The sequence below is a fragment of the Nycticebus coucang genome, chromosome 14, assembly GCF_027406575.1.
Source record: "Nycticebus coucang isolate mNycCou1 chromosome 14, mNycCou1.pri, whole genome shotgun sequence".
Classification (NCBI taxonomy): Eukaryota; Metazoa; Chordata; class Mammalia; order Primates; family Lorisidae; genus Nycticebus; species Nycticebus coucang.
Genome location: NC_069793.1, coordinates 2,600,558 through 2,618,345, shown reverse-complemented (window position 1 = coordinate 2,618,345; position 17,788 = coordinate 2,600,558). Strand labels below are relative to the sequence as shown.

At 52.0% G+C, this 17,788-nt stretch overlaps 1 protein-coding gene across 2 annotated transcripts in view; it reads left to right on the top strand.

Annotated features, from left to right (window-relative positions):
* CARS1 (cysteinyl-tRNA synthetase 1) overlaps window positions 1–17,407 on the top strand; it is a 60,066-nt gene extending 42,659 nt beyond the window's left edge. For both annotated transcript variants that reach the window (XM_053559769.1, XM_053559768.1), the window contains 6 exons: window positions 3,501–3,582; window positions 11,238–11,318; window positions 12,228–12,295; window positions 15,760–15,819; window positions 16,270–16,353; window positions 17,085–17,407. In XM_053559769.1, coding sequence (XP_053415744.1) covers window positions 3,501–3,582; window positions 11,238–11,318; window positions 12,228–12,295; window positions 15,760–15,819; window positions 16,270–16,353; window positions 17,085–17,219 — 510 coding nt within the window. In that variant the 3' untranslated portion in view covers window positions 17,220–17,407. The remainder of the gene's footprint in view (window positions 1–3,500; window positions 3,583–11,237; window positions 11,319–12,227; window positions 12,296–15,759; window positions 15,820–16,269; window positions 16,354–17,084) is intronic.
* Window positions 17,408–17,788: the final 381 nt, after the last annotated feature.

Here is a 17,788-nt window from a genome sequence, read left to right as displayed (position 1 = left end):
CCTCCAGTGTGGGGCAGCCAGCCAGTCTGTCATAGACTGTTCGGTGTATGAGCTTCAGCTTAGCATTCTCAGCAGATAGATCAAATTTAGCCACAGCCATATGGTGTCAGGATTCTGCAGCCAGGATTTCCTCCCAGATGCTGGCCTATGTTCAGGAGAGAAAGGCAACAGTGTTGCTGCTGACTGGGGCAGTGCTCACTGTCATCTCTGTGGAGAGGGCTGCATAGAAACTGATGTCGGACACTGTCCAGTGCTCACATCCCAAGCTGGTGGTCCCCAGTCCCCACAGCTGCTGCCTGAATGTAGGGAGGTGTCACTGCCTGTTGCCACATGCCCTCTGTGGTCTGTGCGTGTGAGGAAGTCCATCCAGAGCAGACTGGCTGTCCACTGTGGGCTGCTCCATTGGCAGGTGGCAGATACGCATTCAATTACCTTCCTCTGCTGTTAGTGACTATCCCATCAGACAGGTGCATGTTCAGGCTTGAGACATTTCTACCCTCCTCCATGGTCAAGAATGCTCTTTAATTATTTGATTATAATTCATATTTAAATATTAAAATATCACAGCTGTCATTTTAATAAAAACAGGAGCTCAGGGCAAAGTAATAGGCAAAACCTTTTCCAACTCATTTTCCCTACCACACCTACAGTGCATCTTACAAGGGTACATGTGAAACTTACTTAATGTAGAATATAAATGTCTTAACACAATAACTATGTTACAAACCAGTGTGATGAAAATATGTCAAATGGTATATAAATGGTGCCCCATGATTGCATTAATGTACACAGCTATGATTTAATAATAAATAAATTAAAAAAAACATCCGTGGCTTGGCACCTGTGGCTCAAGCGGCTAAGGCGCCAGCTACATACACTTGAGCTGGCGGGTTCAAATCCACCCCGGGCCCGCCAAACAACAATGTCAGCTGCAACCAAAAAATACCAGGCGTTGTGGCGGGCGCCTGTAGTCCCAGCTACTTGGGAGGCTGTCAGACACCCCATCACAGTGCCTTGACTTCTAGAGAGAGTGCTGGCCATGTCATCTGACACTCCATCAGAGTGTCTTGTGCACCGGCCTAGGCCCACCATAGTTGTTAGCGTGCTATTGTTCAAACTTCCCATACAGGAACCTTCTTTGGTGTTTTTGAGAAAGAAATCCCACTTAGCTCCTTTGTTATCTTGTGCAAATGATATTATGGTATTTATTTTCTTTCTTTCTTTCTTTTTTTTTTTTTGAGACAGAGTCTCACTATGTCATCCTCGGTAGAGAGCTGTGGTGTCACAGCTCACAGCAACCTCAAACACTTGGGCTCAAGCGATTCTCTTGCCTCAGCTTCCCTAGTAGCTGGGACTACAGGCACCAGCCCCAACGCTTGGCTATTTTTTTGTTGTTTTCATTGTCATTGTTTAGCTGGCCAGGGCCGGGTTTGAACCCACCAGCCTTGGTGTATGTGGTTGGCACTGTAACTACTGTGCTACAGGCGCCGAGCCTAGGATATTTATTTTCTTTAAAAACAAAAACACACCCACTTTGAACTTAAAAGCCTTTTTTTTTCTTGGAGACAGAGTCTCACTATGTCGCCCTCAGCAGAATGCTGTGGCATCACAGCTCACAGCAACCTCAAACTCTTGGGCTTAAGCGATTCTCCTACCTCAGTCTCCCAAGTAGCTGGGGCTACAGGCACCTGTCACAACACCTGGCTATTTTTCGTTGCAGTTGTCATTGTTATTTAGCTGGCCCTGGCCGGGTTTGAACCTGCCAGCCCTGGTACATCTGGCTGGTGCCATAACCACTGTGCCATGGGCGTCGAGCCTGAACTTAAAATTTTTTAATCCTAAATGCTTTTGTGGTTGTGGGGGGCCTTCAAATGTACCGAGGACGTGTTCCTCCTCTCAAAAGTGGCCCTGTTAGGCACTCTGAAGCCAGCTAATTGGAAGTCCACAGCCACTGTGACTGTGTTGAACCTGCTAGGCTGGACATCCTGTGACTCACAGTTCATGGCCATTTGAAGTTCATGGATTAACTTTCAATTCCAAATTGTTTAGGAGCAGGATAGGTAGCTCCCAAGTCTTGCACCACCTCAGTGTCCCCCCCGCTCAGCTGTGTGCAGGGTTACTGCACTTTGAGACAGAGCCCTGTAGCCATCCCCAAAAACCCCACTGAGTTCCTTTGGGACAGAGGCTGGCAGTGGGGTGGATACCTCCCTCCCTGCCCTGCACTGAGGCTTGTCTGGTCTGTCTTTGTGGGGGTAGAGACTCAGACCTGAACCTCCCCCCAAAGTCCAGAGCTCCCACTACAGGGTTATCCTCATCTATGGGCAGAATCAGGCCTAAGGAAGTTCAGCTTTGCTGGCTGTGGTGGTGCACACCTGTAGTCCCAGCACCTGGGGGGTTGAGGCAGGAGGATGGCTCGAGCCCAGGAGTTCAAGGCTGCAGTGAGCTAAGCTTGTGCCACTGAACTCCAGTCTGGAGTTCAAAACTACAGAAAAGTAGTTCAAAACTACAATAAATAAATAAATAAAATGTAAGGAGCAGTTTAGTGGCCGGGCACAGTGGCTCACGCCTGTAATCCCAGCACTCTGGGAAGCCAAGGCAGGTGAATTGCCTGAGCTCACTGGTTGGAGACCAGCCTGAGCAAGAGCGAGATCCCGTCGCTAAAATTAGCTGGGCATTGTGGTGGGCACCTGTAGTCTCAGCTACTTGGGAGGCTGAGGAAAGAGAATTGCTTGAGCCCAAGAGTTTAAGGTTGCTGAGAGTGTGACGCCATGGCACTTTACCGATGGGAATAATGTGCGACTCTGTCTCAAAAAAAGAAAGGAGCAGTTTAGCTTAGACTGAAGGGCTTCTTAGCTTACATTTGTTACCACTTTCATTTTGCTTATTGAGCTACTGAATAACATGAGGCAAGGAGAGTCCTCGCTCCAAAGCCTGGAACTTTTTTTGTTTTATTGTAAAAATAAGAGGATGTAAGATAAAGGTTTCTCCTGTATTCACGCTTTTGTTTGGATGCTCCCCTCCCCAGCTTCCCTTTCCCAGTATGGGCCCACATGCTGCAGCCACCTCAGTGTTGCTGTAGATGATTAATATCAGGGTAGACAGTAGGCAGTCCAGGTTGTGTGTGTGAACCCACACTGGACCCAAGCATGGTGTCAGTTCAGGTAAAGCTCCTGCCTGGAGAGTGACACCATTGGGCCCGTTTGTAATATCAAAGATGGGCTTTAACAGCCACATGTCCACAGAGTGTCTGCAGGGCTAACCAATTGGAGGTAGAAAGGATACTGTTTGTAAGTTCTCTGGCCCCAGAGTCCCTGCAACTCGTGGTCCAAGCAGGGACAAATGGGAAGGATGAGGCCTCTGTACTGCGGGACGTAGGTCACAGAGGTGCTTGTGCACACAGCCCACACCTGTCCTAGCCCATGGTGCGTCTGCCGTGCTGTTGCCCCATTGTGAATATGACGGCGAGCTTTTCACACTCACCTAGAGCATTGTCCCCACAGCTGGAGGCCACAGTCATGCCCTACCTGCAGGTGTTATCGGAATTCCGAGAAGGAGTGCGGAAGATCGCCCGAGAGAAGAAAGGTGAGGCAGGTGCTAGGGTGAGGGGCTTCTCCCCACGGATCTGTGGGCAGGCATCGGTGGGTCATGTAAGGGGCTGTCCTGGGGGTTGGGGGTTCAGCAGCCTCTTCTCTGAGCAGAGGCAGAATGAGGGGCCCTGTGCCCTGTCAGGCCTTGTGTCTGCCCTTCAATGTGCAGTGGGACCAACTCCTGCTCCGGGTGACTGGTAGGCTGGGTGTACTGCCGTGTGCCTTGCTTTTGCTCTTCAGTCCTGCCTTGTGGATACAGCCTTCCACAGGGGGCTGAGCTCCCAGAGTTACTACTCTGCTTCGGGTGTGGCAGGCAAATGCCTTGAACTTGGGGTTCACCCAGTGGCTCCTTGCTGTCCATGCACAGCCATGCCTTCATCTTCTGACATTCCAAAAGTGCATGTCGGTGATTTAAGAATCGGAAAATGTAGGATATGAGCATTTCATTTCAGGAGGCAGTTTTTAAAAATTGCCAAACACAGGCAAGGCACAGTGGCTCACACCCGTAATCCCAGCACTCTGGGAGGCTGAAGCAGGTGGATTGCCCAAGCTCAGGATTTCAAGACCAGCCTGAGTGTAACCCTGTCTCTAATAAATAGCCAGGCATTGTGGTGAGTGCCTATATTCCCAGCTACCAAGGAGGCTGAGGCAAGAGAATCAGCACCATGGCACTGCGATGTCCAAAAAAAATTTGCCAAACATAGCAACTAGCAACTTCAGGCACTTGTTTGCTTCTTGCCATGACAGCTCTGAACTGGTGACAGCACAGCCATGAGCCCTGCGCAGACTCCACTGCTGGGCCTAGGTCAGCTGCTTTCCTCATGTGTGCCCGCTCCCAGTTTTACAGAGAGGAAAATAAAGCCCCAAGGAGTTAGAGACCTGCCCAGGCCACACTGCCGCCCCACATGTGCCCCTGCCTGAGGGCCTCTGTGTGGGGTGGAGTTGCCCCTGGCGTTCCCAGGGCCCCCATCTGTACAGAGCCTTCTGGAGGTCTGAGGTCACAGTGGGTGGTGTCCTTCCAGGGCTGAATGAAGCCAGAGCCTCTGGAGAAACTGTCCTGAGGAGGGATGAGTAGCCTGGGCAGCTGGGAGCAGCCAGCCTGTTCCGGAGGGGATGGCAGAGTGTGGGGCAGGAAGGTAGACAGGAAGTGGCCTCAGGCCTTGAGGACCCTGGACCCCTGGACACAGAGCTCCACAGGCTCAGGGGCAAGTACAGGGCACTGGGTGTGGGAAGAGGCAGCTGGTTTGTGGGCGGGGCCACAAACCACAGTTAGCGCTGTGGGAGGTATATGGTTTCAGTGGGAAGTACCATCCCCTCTTCAGCACCTGACACTTCAGTGTTTTACAGCACTTGAGGCAAACCAAGAAAAGCCTGGTCCAATCTGATCAGGCCCAGTGCAGGTAGGGTTCATGAAAAGTTTGGCAGCACCAACTTAGCAACCTCACTGGGGTTGGGGTGAGCATGCCCGGAGGTAGTCCAGGAATGTCCACCTGCTGGAGACGTGGGGGGCCAAGCCCACACCCCACTCCCTGAGGCCACACAGGTAATGTGCCAGAGGCATTGGTATCTCTGGCATGCTGTAGCCCCAGAAGCACTGCAGCCAGGCCAGGAGGGCTCTGAAGGGGACTGGGCAGGTGCAGGCTCCTGGGTAGAGGCACTGACCAGGCAGGGGCTTGGGCAGGCCAGGAGAGCAGCTCCAGCCAGCAGCCTTGGAAGTAGTTTTGTTTTGCTGGTTGTTTGCTTTTCACTTTCTTTTATTTTATTGGTGGCATTAAGGACATTCTCATAGCTGTGCAAGCATCACCACCCTCTAGCTCCAGAACTTTATTATCTTCCCAAACCGAGGTTCTGTCCCCATCAGTCAGTCTATCTCTGGCCCTGGCCCTCTCCACTCACTCTGTCTCTGTAAATCTGATGGCGCTGGGGCCTCCAGTCAGTAGAATCTCAGGGTGTGTCCTCTGTCAGGCTAACTTCACTCAACACAGTGTCCCCCTCTGTCACAGCCTCTTTCCCTGCTATGGCTGAGTAACATGTTGTATGTCATCGTGTGAGTGGACCACGTTTTATCTGGTCCTCTGTGATGGAGTCTCATCGCCTTTCGTATCATCTCCTTAGCCCACATTTCTTTTCAGTAAATCTATGGTGACAATATCTGTTTTCTGCTATTCCTTGTCTCTGCTGACAGAAGCCAACTCTGACACACATGCCCCTTGCCTGGCATGATACACAGCACTTTTAGTTCTCTGGACACACTTTCCTGGAGCAGCACAGGTGCCCAGCTAATGCGTGGTGGGCAGTGTCAGGACGCTGCCAGTGTGTACTTGGTGCTTCTGAGGGGCTGCTTGCCAGCAGGTGGCCTCCGCAGGCTCTCAAAAGCACATGGAGACAGCCTCGTCCAGTGGACAGAACTATCAGTCCCTGGTGGCTGGCACAGGTTCCCCCCAGAGTTAACCCTGTCTGGGGACTATATCCAGGGAAAGCCCTTTTCCTTTGTTGGGTGCCACAGTGTTTTGTTTTTTTTTTTTTTTTTGGCCGGGGCTGGGTTTGAACCCGCCACCTCCGGCATATGGGACCGGCACCCTACTCCTTGAGCCACAGGCGCCGCCCTGGGTGCCACAGTGTTAACGAAGCTTCTTCCTTATCTTGGGAAAAACTCTGCTGGCCAGTGGCAGCCATGCCCATATCGTCTGCACAGGGGACCATGGCAGCCCCCCAGGCTCAGATCCATCCTGTTCCTGTTAGGAGGTTTCTATGCTGCTTCCACATCTGGCAGCCTAAGAGTTAGACCTGAGTCTGCCTAACAGTGGAAAGCTCCGGAAGTCTCAGTTTTGGCTGGTGTCAGCGGTGCAGACCACAGAGACAGCTCCTTAGATATCTTCAAGCTTTAGGAGGGGCTTGGCCAGTGAGGATTCCTTCCATTCCCAGACATGGTCCCTTGGTCTGCGCCCACCCAGGGAGTAGGCTCTCCCTCTGTGTTTAAGGTTGCATTAGATTTTGAGACTTTTATTCTTCCAGATATGGAGAATTTATTTATCAAGTTCCTCAAAAATATCAAACTGAATTATACCCTTTTTCAAAAGTATATTTATTGGGGTCACGGTGTATGGCACCCCTCTTGGGGGCAGGACACAATTATAAGAGGGTCTTTATCTAACAAATGCAATCAGTGTAACCTGATTCTTTTTACCCTCAATGAATCCTAAACAATTAAAAATATATATATCTGGGCGGTGCCTGTGGCTCAGTGGGTAGGGCGCTGGCCCCATACATCCAGGGTGGCGGTTTCAAACCCGGCCCCAGCTGAACTGCAACAAAAAAATAGGTGGGCATTGTGGTGGGTGCCTCTACTGGGGAGACTGAGGTAGAATTGCCTAAGCCCAGGAGTTGGGGGTTGCTGTGAGCAGTATGATACCACACCACTCTACTGAGGGCAATAAAGTGAGACTCTGTCTCTACCAAAAAAAAAAAAAAAGAAGAATTGTATTATATATATATATATGTCTCCAGTTTTAAAAAAGTGTATTTGGCGGCACCCATAGTTCAGTGGGTAGGTGCCGGCCACATACACCGAGGCTGGCAGGTTCAAATCTGGCCTGGGCCAGCTAAAACAACAATGATAACTTCAACAACAACAACAAGTAGCCAGGTATTGTGGTAGGCGTGTGTAGTCCCAGCTACTTGGGAGGCTGATGCAAGAGAATCTCTTGAGCCCAAGAATTGGAGGTTGCTGTGAGCTGTGATATCACGGCACTCTACCGAGGGCGACATAATAAAACTCTGTCTCAAAAAAAAAAAAAAAAGTATATTTATTGAGGTGAAATTCACTTTATGTGAATTAACCATTTTAAAGTGAATACTTTGCCTGGCACAGTGACTCATTATAGTCCTATCACTTTCGGAGGCTGAGGCAGGATGAGCGCTTGTGCTCAGGAGTTCAAGACCAGCCAGTTTCTCCACATCTTCATCAGCAGTTCCTTCCGGGTGCTTTTACTCGAAGCCATTCTGCTGGACACAGAGTGGTGTCTCGCAATCTGGTCTGCATGTCCCTAATGACTGATAATGTGGAGCATCTTGTCATGTACTGTTGACCCTATCATTTCTGAAGAAATACCCATTCCAGTCCTTTCCTTGTTTTTTTTATTATTTGTTTCTGGGGTTTTTTTCTGTGTGTGTGTGTTTGCTCTGTCACCCAAGCTGGAGTGCAGTGGCACCATCACAGCCCACTGCAGCCTCAAACTCCTGGGCTCAAGCAATCCTCCTGCCTCAGCCTCCCGATTAGCTGGGACTGCCAATTGGGACTGCCAGCTGGGACTGGTGGTGTGTGCCACCATGCCCGCTAGTTTTATTAAAATTTTTTGTAGAGATAGAATCTTGCTGTTGCTCAGGCTGGTCTCTGCATTTACTCATTTTTTAATTGGGTTGTCTTTTATTGTTAAGTTGTACACTTTTTTTCTGGGGTGTGTGTGTGTGTGAGAGAGAGAGACAGGGTCTCACTCTGTCACCCAGGCTGGAGTACAGTGGCATCATCATACCCCACTGCTTTGAACTCCTGGAGCTCAAGAAATTCTCCTGCCTCAGCCTCCTGAGTGGCGGGGACTATAGGCACATGCTAGCACATACACCTGGCTAATTTTTTTTCCATTTTTCATAGAGACAGGGTCTTGCTATGTTGCTTACGCTGGTCTCAAACTCCTGGCTTCAAGCAGTCATCCACCTCAGGCTCCCAAAGTGCTGGAGTTACAGGTATGAGCCACCACACTCAATCAGTTCTTTATATACTCTGGATACTCTCATACCTGTAGTGTCAGTACTTTGGGAAGCCAAAGTGGGAAGATTGCTTGAGGCTAGTTCTTTGAGACTGGCCTGAACAACATTGTGAGACCCCAATCTATATGAAATTTTTTTAAAAAATTAGCCAGGAGTGATGGTGCATTGCCTGTAGTGTCAGCTACTTGGGAGGCTGAGTCAGGAGGATCACTTGAGCCAAGGAATTGGAGGTTGCAGTGAGCTATGATGATACCACTGCACTCCAGCCCAGGTGACACAGTGAGACCCTGCACCACCACCTCACCCCACCCAAAAAATTGAGACTGGCTAGGCACTGTGTCTCACACCTGTAATCCTAGCACTCTGGGAGGCTGAGGTGAGTGGATTCCATTAGCTCAGGAGTTCTAGACCAGCCTAACCAAGAACAAGACCTTGTTTCTACTAAAAATAGAAAAACTAGCCGGGCACTGTGGCAGATGCCTGTAGCTACTTGGGGGGTGAGGTGAGAGAATCTTGAACCCAGGAGTTTGAAGTTGCTGTGAGCTATGATGCCATGGTACTCTAGCCTGGGTGATAGAATGAGATTCTGTGTCAAAAACAAAATCTCTTTCAGATATGTATGACTTGCAAAAGGGCAAAGGAAGTCAGGCTGAGACACGCAGAGGAAGTTGTGAGCTAGATGGACAGGAGCAGGCTGAGCATGACAAGGAGGCAGTGAGTCACATCCAGACCCAAAGGACAGCAGCGGCCTGAGGGGAAAGCATGTGTCCCTCTCCCCCATGGAGGTGGACGGGGAGGCCTTGAGGCTCTTGCTCTAATGGTCACGTTACCTGTAGGGCTGGGCTGGAGCGCTGGCCTCACAGCCTCCTGGGACACCTGTGGCGTGGCTGCAGGTATGAGTGTGCTGTCCCTCACTGGCACGCCATTCAGGGGGCTTTCAAAGGGCAAAGGGCTGACAGTTATCTTGGCTCATGCCCCAGAGTCATCTGCTCCTGGGTGGCTGGGGAGCCTGCACTCCCGGGAATAACACCCAAGGGGTACCTATAAAGGGCATCATTGCATCAGGGCTGTGCTTGGGGAGGCTGAAACTCAGGAATTGCGTGGCCCCTGCCTGTGGGTGGGGTCTTGGGGGCCCCCGAATGTGGGCATTGCATTCTCCCATGCAAGGGTGAATGAACTTGCGTGACGCCCACAAGTGGCTGTGTGGCAGTCTCTGTCATAGGAACACACAGTGCATGGTCAGTGTTGCAGAGTCAGGCAGGCAGGAGGACAGGGTGGGGGCAGGGGTAAGGGGAGCTGCTGTGCCATGCACCAGGGACAGTGTCCTGGTGGGACACATGTGGGACTATAAGTCCTTCAGGCCTAGAATGAAGCTCAGGGATATGGTGAGTTCAGTAAAACCAAGGTCAAGTTTCAGAGTAAAGAGTTACAATTTGGAGAACAGCAAGTTTCTGTCCTGTCAATCTAACTTATGATGTTGTTCCATAACTTGATCCTCTTAAGTCTTTCCGAGGTGGGTTGGCATCCAGTTTTCCTACATTGTGTTCCCTGTGTGGGCACTCAGTATTCAAAGGGGCACAAAGTATGCCCCACCCTGCTGGCCGGACCCCACCGCTACCTCTCCTTCAGCTCTAAGAGGTGACATCCCCCAGAACCTGCACTTCTAGGAAAGGTGGGCAGCTTTAAGCTCCGCACTCCCAGTGCCACTAGGATGGGTGGTCCTGGCTGAGAGCTCCTGGCCGTTCTGGACCATGTGTGGACAGAAGCCAGGCCCCCGTGGGCTCCTGGCCCTCCCATCCTCTCCTGCCCACCACCATTCTGGGACAGCCAGGGGGACAGCCAGCAGCTGTTGTTTTTGCCTCTGGTGCTGAGAAAAAAAGTGACCCAGATGGACAATGTCCACGCCACTATTGTGAAGGACAATACCCACTCCGTCTGACAAGGTGTCTTTCTTGGAAGTGTCACTGTAAAACCAAAGTCCTTCCTCCTTGGACTCTCCTGCGCCTTCTACTCCTGCCAGCCAGTCTGGGGTGGCCACCTCCCTTGGAGGCTGGGGCCAGCCAGTGCTGATGTCCAGTCAGTGCCAGTGGCAGAGCAGAGGCTTGCTGAGGTGGTGTGTGGGTCCCTTCCCCAGGGCTCTGCCCTTCTGTGTGCTGTGGCCTGAAAGTTGGGCTAGACTGGTGTGTGAGGTGAGAGACCCTGGCAGCGGCTGTGGAGGGTGCCACCCTCCAGACATGGCGTCTATTCCTGGACACGCTTCACTCCGCTGAGCACCTCTGGCGTGGAGGTGCTGGCTTTCCTCCACACTGAGCCCCTGAGAGCTCTTTACAGCAAGGACATGGGGTGGAGGCTGCTACGCTGGTGGGGGACAGGCTACAGCGTGATCAGAGAGGAGCCGTCCAAGGACATAGGGAGACAGCAAGGAACAGGCCCAGAGCAGGTGTGGCTGCGGGCCCTGGACAGCATGATGTGGATTGCCATGCCAGGGCAGTGGAGGCTGAAGAGTTCCTGGACTCCGTCCAGCGTGACTAGGGCACTTGGGATAGCCTCTGAGCCTCACTGCTAGGCAATAAAAACATGTTTCCAGGAAACAAGCTCAGACCCTGGAGTGGCCCTGCCCTCCCCCCTCAGACAGCCGGTGCTGTGAGGCAGTGTAAGGGCTGCTGCCTATCTCTGGGGTGAGGCCCTAGGTCGGGTTCTGAGGGCTCAGGGAGCGGCTGCTGGGCCTGGGATCGCAGCATGCTCCAGAAGCAACACCTGGGGTTCACCAGCGCAGCAGTGGGGTCTTGGCTCCTGCTTGCCTCTGCAGTGAGTCAGGCATGGGTGCCCACCCTCCTGAGTGCTGGGAGTGTGTCTAACTGAACTGCCTTTCTTTGCCAATAGTCCCTGAGGTCCTGCAGCTCAGTGATGCCCTGCGGGACGACGTCCTGCCTGAGTTCGGGGTGCGGTTTGAAGACCATGAAGGTGCGTGAGCCCCTCGCTGTCTGTCCTGAAGTCACAAGCAGCTCCCCAGGATGGCGTAGGGGAGCCCCGAGATGGAGTTCTGGAGCTGGGCTAAGGGCTTGTGTGGATGAGGAACCCCACAGAGGTGCCAAGCGGCTCTCCTGGTGGGACGGGTTTGCCAGCACCTGCTAAGGGGTAGAGGCTGCTGGTGGCCTTTTCTCGTGCTTTCTCCATGAGAGAGACGAGCCAAGTCCTGCAGATAGTTAGCAAGATTCACGCTCGTCCTCCAACTTTGTGGAGTTTTTTTGCCAGTCAGAAAATCAGTAATTTTTATGGATACATAATTGTTGTACATATTTATGAGATACCTGTGACATTTTGATACATGCAATGTATAAAGCTCAAATAAGGACAATTGTATGTTCCTCACCTCAAACATTGGTTATTTCTTTGTGCTCAGTTCCACTCTTCTAGTTATTTTGAAATACGACAAAATTATTGTCAACTGGAGCAGCCCTGTGGTGCTAGCTCTTCCAGCATGTGTGTTTGTGCCCTAGACCCATCCTCCCTGCCCCTGCCTGCTACCCTCCCACTCCCACTTTGAGTGATTTCAGTCCCCAGAGGACTTGTCCTGTTTTCTGGCTCCCAACTGGCAGGACCTTCAGTCTGCAAAGTGGGACTCTCTCCTGAGTAGGACTTCACTGATTTTGAGGAAGATTTTGGTTTTTGTTTTTAATGTCTACCGGTTTGATCCACTGTAATTAACTTTGTCTACATGAGCAGTAAGGGAGGGCCCCCCTGCGCCTCTCTCTGCCAAGCCCTCAGCCTGACGGGATGGTGCAGTGTGGTCTGGGTAGGGCAGGGCTGGCCTGGTAATGGGGACACCCCATCCATCGTCCAGCTGCTTCTCATGGACTGCTTGTTTTTCAGGACTACCAACAGTGGTCAAATTGGTAGACAGAGACACCTTGCTAAAAGAGAGAGAAGAGAAGAAAAGGGTTAGTAAAATTAAATATGACTTGAGCTTACCATTTGTTGAAAATGTAAAAAACATTGGGGTGTTTTTATATAGTTTACTTTTAAATAATTGATGTTTATGGCTCACACCTATAATCCTAACACTCTGGCAGGCCAAGACAGGTGGGATTGCCTGAGCTCACAGGTTCAAGACTAGCCTGAGCCAGAGTGAGACCTTGTCTCTAAAAATAGCTGGGTATTGTGGCCGGCGCCTGTAGTTCCTGCTACTCAGGAGGCTGAGGCAAGAGAATCAATTGGCCCCAAGAGTTTGAGGTTGCTATGAACTATGATACCACGGCACTCTACCAAAGGCAACAAAATGAGACTCTATCTCAAAAAAAAAAAAAAAAAAAGAAAAATTGATGTTTATGCTTTTATTAAAGTCACAGTAATAGTCAAGTGGTCAGTATTTTAATAAATCTCAGCACTTTGGGAGGCAGTGAGTTAGATACCAGCCTAAGCAACATAGTAAGACCCCATCTCTACAAAAAATTATTTAAAAATCAGCTGGGCTTGGTGGTGGGTGCCTATAGTCCCAGCTCCTCAGGAAGCTGAGGCAGGAGGATCACCTGAGTCCGGAAGTTAGAGGTTACAGTGAGCTATGATCATGCCACTGCACTCCAGCCTCAGTGACAGAGCGAGACCTTATCTCTAAAAAACAAAATTAGGGCTTCGTGCCTGTGGCTCAAGCAGCTAAGGCGCCAGCCACATACATCAGAGCTGGAGGGGTCGAATCCAACCCGGGGCCTGCCAAACAACAATGACAACTACAACCAAAAAATAGCCAGGTGTTGTGGCGGGCTCCTGTAGTCCCAGCTACTTGGGAGGCTGAGGCAAGAGAATTGCTTAAGCCCAGGAGTTTGAGGTTGTTGTGAGCGGTGATGCCATGGCACTCTATCCAGGGCAACAGCTTGAGGCTCTTGTCTCAAAAAAAAAAAAAAAAAAAAAATTAGGTCAGGGCAGTATCTGTGGCTCAAGGAGTAGGGCACCAGCCCCATATACCGGGGGTAGTGGGTTCAAGCCCAGCCCCAGCCAAAACTGCAAAACTGCAAACAAACAAACAAAAAAAAGATCAGGCTCGGTGCCTGTGGCTCAAGTGGCTAAGGCACCAGCCACATACACCTGAGCTGGCGGGTTCGAATCCAGCCTGGGCCTGCCAAACAACAATGATGGCTACAACCAAAAAATAGCCAGGCGTTGTGGTGGGCGCCTGTGGTCCCAACTACTTGGGAGGCAAAGGCAGGAGAGTCACTTGAGCCCAGGAGTTGGAGGTTGCTGTGAGCTGTGATGCTATGGCACTCTACCCAGGGTGACAGCTTGAGGCTCTGTCTCAAAAAAAAAAAAATCATACTGGTTTTATGAAAGAAAAAAAGTCCCGGTATTTATAAATGTCAGAAAGAAAAATTTAACTACATAGGTAACTACTTGACAGTTTGGTAACCAGAAAGGAAAAATGTATCTTCTAATGAAGGACTTCATTTTTAAAAATTAATGAGAGTAAATATTAGTCATTTTTGGTACCCTGAAGCTGAGGCCCCACCTTGCCCTGCATCTGTCTCCCCACCTCCTTCACATCTAGTCCCCTGTACACCTCTCAGAGGCTAACTAGCCAAGCGGAGCTATTGGCAGGCAGCTGGGGACGGGAGCCTGGGCAGGAGCAAGTTTGGGGCTAGAGAATAAATGGCAGGCGGTGGAGAAGCTATCTCCCCAGCTCCTCTTGGCACTGCCTCTGTTCCCCAACACATGTTCTCAGGATCAGGGATTAGCCCTGCCCTGAGGAATTCGGTGGGTAGTGGGAGAGAAGATAGGAGCTAAAACATATAGTACCAGAGACACTGGATGCAGGGCATGGGGCTCCCTGGACTCCTGGCCATGTACCATGGGAGCCATCTGCCTTCAGGCATGGGGGACCCAGGAGACCACTGTACAGAGGGCCTCTGAGAGGAACTTGGTAAGCTAAGTCAGCAGGCTGGGATGTGCAGGGGCAGGAGTTGGTGCCCGGCCCTGGCCTGACCCCACAGCGAGGCCCTGGTGCCACTGCCAGTGAGGGCAGTGTGCGTTTGCAGCGCCCTGGAGGATTAGCAGGCGGCACTCCAGGGAAAGCTCTAGTGCCAGTGGGGTATGGTCAGCGAGTCATAGTGGTTTGCAGGTACAAAGAAGCTGGGCCTCCCTGCTGGGTTCGAAGTTTCACCTCCCCTCCCTCACCCCTTCACGTTTGCTCATCTGGCCTTGGGCCTGTCTTGGCCTGGGCACGGCCTATTCTGGGGCTGGGTGGGCTGACACCCCCTTTGCTACACTCCTCGCCATGCACTCGGCAGCAGGCAGTCATTAGGAAGAGCTCTCTGTGATTTGTCTTAGTCCGTGTTTCCCAACCAAGGGGCTCTTGTCGCAACCAAGTCCCTGCTAGGAGGCACCCAGGGCCGCAGTACTGCTGTGGGGGCAGAGGTCTTGCTCACACTCATTCTGTCCCCTCTCCTGGAGCATTCCCACCAGCACACAAGCACCTCCCATCCTGAGCAACAGGGGAAAAACAGAAGCCTGGGGTGCCCTGGCCTCCCTAGCCTCAGCCTTTTCCCCTGGCCAGCTCTGTCCTCCCTGCCTGACCCTCAGAAGCTCTTGACCCTATCAGCCTAGCCCCAACTGGGGCTTCAAGACCTATAAGCCTTCCTGCGTCCTTTTCATCCCGCTTTGCATGGGGACCACCACCCCATGCCTCCCTAATCCCAACAGCTTTTCCACCTCCTATCGCATATTCTGTGCCCCCAAACTTGCTTGTGCGCCAGCTCCCATGCCCAGGTACCTGCTGATAGTTCCACTTGACTAAGAGCCAAGGTGTGTGAGGGGACTCATGACTTCGAACTCCGCAAACCTGCCCCTCCTTGGCAGAAGAGGAACACTGTTCATGCGGTGGCTCAAGCCAGAAGCTTCCCAGGTAGCCTCAGGCCTCCCTCACCAGCGCCCAGCCCCTGCTGGGTTGGAGCAGGCTCCTATCTCCTTACCTGGCCCCCAAGGCTGGCTGCCATGCTCTGGCACCTACTGGCCTCTGCTCTCCTCTCCCCATGCTACCTTGGGGCCATGCTCCTTACCTGTTCTGGGTTGGCCCTCATGGTGCCACCTGGTCACCACCCAGTGGAGCCCCTCCTTGGGCCAGGCTAGCTGTCCTGGTCTGTTTCTTCTATTAGTCATGCCTGGGCCTCTTAACATTGGTTCTGCCTGTTCACTGCACACCCTTATGTCTAGGGCAGGGCCAGGCACCCACAGGTGCCCACTGAGGGCCCCCAGAGGGAATGGATGGGGGTCTGTGTGCTACCTGAGCCCACAGCACCCAGTACATGGGCATGTTTCCCCCCCGTGGGATGGACTAGCTCAGAGTCCAGCTCCCAGGAGGGGCTTGTTTTGCAGGGCCTAGGCAGCTATGTCACCAGGCTCTGTGCTGCTCCCCTAGGTTGAAGAGGAGAAGAGGAAGAAGAAAGAGGAAGCAGCCCGAAGAAAGCAAGAGCAAGAAGTAAAGCTCATCTGTCTGCTTTGGTGGGGCTGCCCTGGGCAGGAGTGCACTGGCCCTGTGCTCTGTGGCTCTCTGCCACCACCAGCGAGGCCTGCCTAGGCCCTTTGCACATGGTGCCCAGGGCAGGCCTGTAACGGGAAGGCTATGCCCTTTGGTCATGTCTCTGAGCCAGCTTTTATAAAATTACCACTGCTATGATTGTTTTAGTAACTTTCCTTCTACTCTTGCAGTTAAAAATCTAGTTCACCTTTAAGTTGTCCTTCCTTTAAGTTCCCCCTGGCCTGGCCTCTCATTTGCCATCTGTTATCACTCTGAGGGCTTGGAAGCAAGCAATCTGAGGGCTTGGAAGCAAGTTCAGTACTGGAGGTGGGAGTGGATGTCATGGTGTCGGGTGTGAAGAAGCCATGTGCCACTTGGTGGCCGTGATGTGTCGTGTGTCATGTGTTACAGGCGGCAAAGCTGGCCAAGATGAAGGTTCCCCCCAGTGAGATGTTCTTGTCAGAAAGTGACAAATATTCCAAGTTTGATGAAAACGTAAGAATTGTTTTTCTTCTCAGAACCTTATTTGAGCACATTAAATTGGGGTGATGGGAATTTCTAACCTGGGGCAAGTGGATTTTCTGTCTGGTGTAAAATTTTAAGGTAGACTGTGATCACCAGCACCTGCTCTAGGTCTAGACCTCCTGTGCCAAGTGCTGAGGGCCTCCAGCTCCCAACAGGCTGTCCAGCAGGGCAGGCTGCTTCCACCATGGTGTGGGCAACCTCTGGCCCCAGCACTGGGTGTCCTGGCCCAGGCTTAGTTTGGAATAACTCAGAATGTGTCTGCAGCTCACACAGGCCCTGACAAGCTAGCTCAGGCACTATGACCTAGAGATGATTCAGCTCCTGGGCTCTTCATCGTGCCATCCGTGGCCCCAGTCCCTAGACCCTGAAGCCTCTCCCCACTGTTCTCAGAGGTACTTGCTGCAAACCTTTGAGCCACGTCAGAACTGAGCTGCCCTGAGCCCTGGTGGAAGCAGCATCTGCGCCCGGGGCCTCCCCAGATTCTGGCCGCTCCACTCCTGTCTCAGCGGTGAGAACCACTGCACCCAGAGTGGCCTGGTAACTAAACGCCCAAGCAAGAGGATGTGGCTACTTGTCCCTGAGTCAGACGTGGCCACTTTGGGGAGATGAGCACTTGGACACTGAAGAGGTAGAGGTGAGGCAGGGCTGGGTCACTTAATGGTATAGGAGATACTGACAGCCTCTGTGCTTTGGCATTTCAGGGTCTTCCCACGCACGACACAGAAGGCAAAGAACTGAGCAAAGGGCAAGCCAAGAAGCTGAAGAAGCTCCTCGAAGCTCAGGAAAAGCTGTATAAGGAGTACCTGCAGACGGTACAGAACGGAAGCCACCCGTGAGGACGCACGGGACTGACTCTAAATGAAGCTGTTGTGGACCAGCGGCTCTTCTCTGTCTCAGTGATGACATCCCAGTGCTCTGAGCATGTTTGCAGTTGTCCTCGTGTCATAAATTAAGAGTTATGTTCACATAGGCTCATGTCTTCAGCAGCTCTGAGACACTAACAATAAATTCTTCTTAACAGTGAGACCCATGCCGCCCTCTCTGCCTCAGCCTGCACAATCAGCACCTGGCAGGAGGCCCGGCGGCCAGCCAGGCCGCTTGCTCAGCAGGTCATGACTTAGGTGCTCGGGTCAGTTGAGCCGCTTCAGCCAGCCGAGGACTTTCTCCCCTATGCTGATGGCTATCTGCTAATCTCTGGTGTGTGGGCGCATTTGGAGGTATTTGAGTAGGAAAAGACAGGCTCAGCCTGGCAGCACCCACTGAGCCCCGGACAAAGGCTGCTCAGCCTGCCTGGGTCCTGATGAGTGAGCACACCAGTGCTCCCCAGAGCCAGACATGTTCAAGGGCTGGCAAAGCGGAGGCTCAACAGGTGGCCCATGAGCTGCTCAAGACTGAAGATGGCAGG